The sequence below is a fragment of the Eublepharis macularius genome, chromosome 14, assembly GCF_028583425.1.
Source record: "Eublepharis macularius isolate TG4126 chromosome 14, MPM_Emac_v1.0, whole genome shotgun sequence".
Taxonomy (NCBI): domain Eukaryota; kingdom Metazoa; phylum Chordata; class Lepidosauria; order Squamata; family Eublepharidae; genus Eublepharis; species Eublepharis macularius.
In genome coordinates, this window is record NC_072803.1 from 21,628,046 (window position 1) to 21,634,045 (window position 6,000).

Sequence of the window (6,000 nt, forward strand, 5' to 3'; positions counted from 1 at the left end):
TGCCCCTCGGTTCCAGTATTACAGAAAAGGGAGATACGTGTGGCACATTATTACCACTATATGAATCAGCAACAAAAACAGCTTTCAAGTTCCCAAACCCTATGCAGAGAGAATACACAAGCATAGAGAGACCAAAAAATGGCTCACAGAGGAGTTAAGGATAAATCCATGCTTTGTTAAACTGAATGTCTGTGAAAAAGTCTTTCCATATGCCAGTGTGGTGTAATGGCTAGAGTATCAGACTAGGGAGACCCAGGTTCGATTCCCCACTCTGCCATGGAAGCTTGCTGGGTTACCTTGGACCAGTCACATACTCTCAGGCTAACTTACTTCACAGGGTTTGTCATGAAGGGAAAAATGGAGAAGAGAACGACGTACACTGCTTTGGGTTCCCACTGGGGACAAACACAGAATATAAATGAAGTAAAATAAAGAAAATTTTAATTTAGGACCCAAGGGAAGGCCACACTGAGGCAGATCGTGCTAGGTAGGGGCACAAGTCATTTCCTCACATCCTTCCAAGCATTCTAGATCAGAAGGGAATACATACTGTCACGGAAAGAGCGATGGAGGTTGGTCAAGTGCAGGGTTACCAGCCTCCAAGTAGTGGCTGGAGATCTCCCGGAATTACACTCGTCTCCAGGCCACAGAGATCAGTTCACCTGGAGAAAATGGCTACTTTGGGGGGTGGACTCTATTGAATTATGCCATGCTGACATCCTTTCCCTCCCCAAACCCTGGCTTCTCCAGGTTTCACTCCTCAGATCTCCAGTAATTTCCCCACTTGGAGCTGGCAACCCTAGTCAAGTGGCAAGGTGGCTAAAAAGATATAGGAAAAGTGCGGTGCAGCCTGCATCTAAGATTACAATGGAGGGCAGAATCCTAGACTTGAAGAGAAGAGGAGCCACAGGGAAAATGGTACACAGGCAGAACTCACATAAGGCCTAGTGACAGATTGCGCAAGGAAATTAAGACTTGGAGGGTGAAGAGCTCTGAGTTAGGGGTTGCTAGTTTAGGCCTCTAAAGGAAACTACTACTGCTTGTGGTGTCTGCTGTCCCTACAGCACTGTGACCCAGCAACTCGAAGGGAACCGCATGGGCATAAAAAGTGCAGGGAGGGGGGCCTGAACTTCTCAGCGCAGTTTGTTCTCACCAACAAATTGTTTGCTTCCAGGCATCTAGGGCAGCCACGTTTTAGAACTTCACAGAATAGCTCTATTCCCCACCCCTGCAGACACACACACAGACACACACACAAACCACCCTTCAAACTAATTATGAAACAGGCCTTGGAATGCAGAAGGGAGTCTCGATTCTTCCTCTTAGAAAAATGGAAAGGAAATTAATCTTGTTCCCAAAGGCAAAGAGTAATAAATAGCCTAAGGGCGAAAAATTCTGAAGACCAAAGTATAATCTTCTGAACAGCATCGAGACCTTTCATTTCAGAAAAAGAAGTTCAAGCCACTGCAGGCTACACACCCTTTTGAATGTTGCAGGTGCCTTCACTCCGATTCATACTTCATTGTGGTCATGAAAAATCACTTGCTTTGCCTCTTCCTCCATCTCTAGGAATGAGCAGAAACCTATTTGAAATCTGGGTCTGAAAATTGTCTGGGATGAAATAATAGATCTATAACTCCTATATCTTACACTACAACAACTGCAGCCGGGGAGAAAAGTTGGTTAGAAATCAAAGAGTAATGGCAAAATAACCAAGCAGAATAGCAGACTGATTTAAGAGGAAATAGTGAAACCACTAAACCAGCAAGATTCAAGTCCGGTAGCACCCTAAAGGCCAACAAGCTTTCCCAGGTATCAGCTTTCAAGAGTCAAGCTCCCTTCATCAGATACAAAGTCACGCCAAATCAGTGTTACCTTGCATGGATAAAGTTGGTACTAGAGTTGCACTGTAGAATTTTTAAAAAGTGATTGTGGGAATTGTGGGCATGCTGGCAGATAGAAGGATTAGTTCATGAGTCCTGACTTGAATCCAATTACTGAATAAGAGCATTTGGCTTTACTATCCTTTTAACATATAAATCTTAAACTACTGCTGATGATACTGCATTAAATACTGAACTTATGAAACAGCTAGACTAAAACTGTATAACAGGAAAGGCCTATATGTTTGTTTTAGATATTTTTACCCCCCCCTCCCTTTTCTCCTTAATGGGGACTCCAAATTGCTGAGAGCATCATTCTCTCCTCCTCCATTTTATCCTTACAACAATCCTGTAAGGTAGATTAGGATAAGACTCTGGTCCAAAGTCATCCTGCAAGACTGCATGGCAGTGCAGCAGTCAAATCTGTCTCCTAGCTCCTCGCCTGAAACTCTAATCACTGTGTATGTCAGATCTGCAGGACCGCCTCTCTCCCTATGCTATATACCATGCAGCTTTGTTCATCTGAACATCTGCAGATCTCCCTGCAAATGGGCAATATTGGCTGCTGCCCATACATGCAGATTTTCTGTGGTGTCCCACTTTCTTGGCTTTCTGCAAATTATGCAAACTGAATTCTTCAGGTTGGCTTTTTCACTCAGGTAATAGGGCTGTGATCTAAGAAATGGCTCAGAGATGTTTTAGTTAAGGGACAGGGGCTGTAGACTATATTACTGGGTACTGCCTGTTGATGCAGATATGAGCAGTTTCCACGTCATTTAATGTCATGTCAAATTACTTAAGTTCTGTTTCAGCCATGCTTCATCTCTATATTCATAACAGTGTGTGTATAGTGCCCTCAAGTCATAGCTGACTTATGGCAACCTCTGGTGGGGTTATCTTGGCAACAGACTATCAGAGGTGGTTTGCCATTGCCTGCCTCTCCAACCATGGTCTTCATAGGTGGTCTCTCATCCAATTACTAACCAAGACCGACCCTGCTTAGCTTCTGAGATCTGACAAGATCAGGCTCACCTGGACTATCCAGGTCAGGTCATTCATAACAATACTTGTTTTCAAATTTCTGCAATCCATACTCTGTTGTATTGTTTATTGAATGCTGAATCCATTGATCAGATTGACTACTCTGCCTTAAGTCTCAGTAAGAACAGCAGAGTACAAATAATAAGTAAGTTAAAATGCAAGCATCCATTAGGAGGAAGAAGGGAGTATCATCAAAGAGATACTAGAGACAGTCCAGTCTGAGTTGGGTCTACAGTTACATTCTGCTAAGGCTAGCTGTCTGATGATGTGCATGTGTGCCCGACAGGCAACCCCAGGGGGAAAAAAAAACTATTTATCCAACAGGAAGCAAAAAGAGATGTTCCAAACCCCTCTGCCAGCACTCACATCTACCTTCAACCGACCTCTTCCCCCAGCCCTTTTCACCAATTGATGTATTGTAAAGGCCATTTGTTGGCTCAGTAGTAGTGATGGAAAAACACTCTGCACAGCTCTCTCTCTCTGCTCTGTCGTTATTCTACAAGTCCCAAAGCTGAGCATTAGAAACAGGTTTAGGTACTTTTTTTACTAGTGGCTTTGGCCTGAGGTTGCTGACTGACCAGGACAGTCTGATCTCCTCTTGCCACTTCAACAGCAGCTTTAATTTACAGCCAGCAGCAGAGCTTCACCTGCACAGTGACAGTTCAAGAGAGGGGAACTGTAGTGTGCAACAACCTGGCAGGTTTCTTTTACACATTTACTCAGCTGCAAGGAGGCTTACAGACTTATGCTCACTTCTTGGCTGGTGTGCCTCTTCCTAAGGCCGATTCTCTGTGGTCTGGTGTCTTGTGACACCTTCACTCTGGGAATAAATGCTATTCACCAGCAAAAAGCAAAGAAAGCCCGCACAGTCTTGCAGTAAAAAGCCATGCCTACAAGCTTGAAGCCACACTGCTGGGTAAGCATGGGCTGCATCTCAGCAAAAAAGATGTCCAGCTCCTTCCACACCCAGGCAGCACCCTCTCAGCAGAGGCAGCACCAACGAGGGGTGGAAAGCGAGCCTCTGGAGAAACAGATCTGGCTTCTCTGGCATCAACCTGTACTGTTATTTCTCCCCTTCCCCATCCAAGTCGACTGAAGGGTGCTCTGGAGCATGTGCAGAGCACCTCACTGGCCAGCCCCTGCCCCCAGTCCCCGGGCATTCAAGAGCGGGGCAGAACCGACAGGATGGCTTCAGCCTTTTGAGAAACCATTCAGCGCCACCCCGATGGATCGCGGGCGCCGAACCAGACTCGTTCCGCAGTACCAAGCAAAGAGGTAAAGGGGCTTGGATTCTTTCCTCCCGCTATCGAGACAGGCGTCGCCCTCCCCAGCCAAGCAGCAGCCTCGCCGTCTCCCACTCCAAGCAGCCGCCCCGGCTGACGCCCCCGCGCAACAGCGGGGCGCCAAGCAACCGACTAGCCCGGCCTGCAGCAGCCCACGCGCTCCACACCGCCCGGGCGGCGGACGCGCACAGGCGGCGGCTGAGTCTCCTCGGGGCTCGCAGCCGGGCGAGGGTGTTCCCCCGCAGCGCGCCCAGGCGCCCGCTCGCCCGGCACAGGCAGGCCGGCCGGCCATCCCCGCTCCTCCTCCTCTCTCTCCTCCCCTCGCTGCCCCGCCCGGCCATGTGCTTTCTCCGCACGCCCGGGGAAGCGAGCGAGAGGGGGCAAGACTGCAGTGGAGGGCTCGCAGCGGCGGCCGTGGCCCTCAGTCCCGGCGCGCTCGCGAGGCAGAGCAGGCGGGCGAGGCTGGCGCCCAGGGCGGTGGCGCAAAAGCGTCTCGACCGGCTTCGGCTGCCGGGGCTGCGGCCGGCCGGGCGAGGGGAACCTCCGCCGCCGCGCTCGCCTCGCCTCCCCCCCACGCTCTTGGCCGTCCGCGGCTCTGCAACGTGCGTCATGTCTGCGCAGCGCGGGCGAGCCTCTCCACGGCGCCCCTTCCCTTCGCGGCCGGACCCACCGCTCAGCCCCACGGAGACGCTGGCGGGCCAGGGCAGGCAAGGGAGGGGAGGGCAAGCGCGGGCACGGCCGCGGGCACGGAGAGGCGGCAGAGCGGCTCGAGGGCTGCCCCTTCCTCCTCCTGCAGCCCAGCCCCGAGCCGGGCCTCCCCGGTGGCAAGTTCGGCCCCCGGCCGGCCCTCCGGAGGCCTTCGCGTTGGGCACCGGCTCCTTCCCGCCCCCCAGCCCCGCTCTCGCCAGGCGCGGCCGGGCTCCTTACTTGCCAATTTCCTCGTACAGCTGATACTCGTCGGTGAAGCGGGTGCAGGTCACGGTGGTGGCCATCGCGGCTGCAGCTTCGCTCCGCAATGAGCCGCCCGGGCTCCGCTCCGGCTTGGACTCGGGCTGGCAGCGGGGGAAGGAGGGGCTGGCAGGCGGGCGGGGAAGGCGAAGAGGCGGAGGAGGAGGGGGCGAGGCTCCGATCGGGGGCAAGAGACGCCCAGCCCCTGCCTGCCTGCCTGCCTGCCTGCACAGCGAGCGCCTGGCGAGAGCGGTCCCGGTGCTGGGCAGAGCCCAGGAGGGTTGCCAGGGGAGGGGCGCTGCTCAGCCTCCAGGGAGGGCGAGCGCAACCCTGCTGCGCACCAGCCGCCCCCAGGCCGCCTCGCTTCGGGAGAGGAGGAGGCCTGGAAGCGCTCCAACGCTCGCAGCCTGCAGCACGCTCGACGGCGCGGAGAGGAGGGCCAGCCGTGCCGCCCACCCTCCGGGGGATTGGAGCCCCACCTCCCCTCCTCGCTTGGGGGTACCGGGTGCCAGGCCCACACGCAACGCAGGGGCTTTCCTCGCTCGCGGCGCTGGCTCGGGCTGCTCGCGCCCAGCGGCCCATTCGGACCCCCCCCCCCCCGCTGCCCGAACACCCACCCCGGCGACTCAGAGCTCCCCTTCCTCCTTTGCAAACATCTGCTGCCTTATTCACGTCTTCTTCGGGCAAACTCTCCCAGGCCGCCTGACACCCTCGGGAGCGTCTCCATCCAAGGCCACTCCAGCCCCACAACTGTTCATTGAAACAGCCACATAGCAATGCTTCGGGGGTTGCACATTCTCCCAAAAAGGCCAAACTGTGAAGGGCTTCGCTTTTGCGGACAGGTG

At 53.7% G+C, this 6,000-nt stretch overlaps 1 protein-coding gene across 5 annotated transcripts in view; it reads right to left on the reverse strand.

Moving 5' to 3' along the window:
- The window catches only part of CAMK2B (calcium/calmodulin dependent protein kinase II beta), a 205,070-nt gene extending 199,825 nt beyond the window's left edge, over nt 1-5,245 (reverse strand). For all 5 annotated transcript variants that reach the window (XM_054997388.1, XM_054997386.1, XM_054997387.1 and 2 more), the window contains exon 1: nt 5,135-5,245. In XM_054997388.1, the coding sequence (XP_054853363.1) occupies nt 5,135-5,199 (65 nt within the window). In that variant the 5' untranslated portion in view covers nt 5,200-5,245. The remainder of the gene's footprint in view (nt 1-5,134) is intronic.
- Nucleotides 5,246-6,000: the final 755 nt, after the last annotated feature.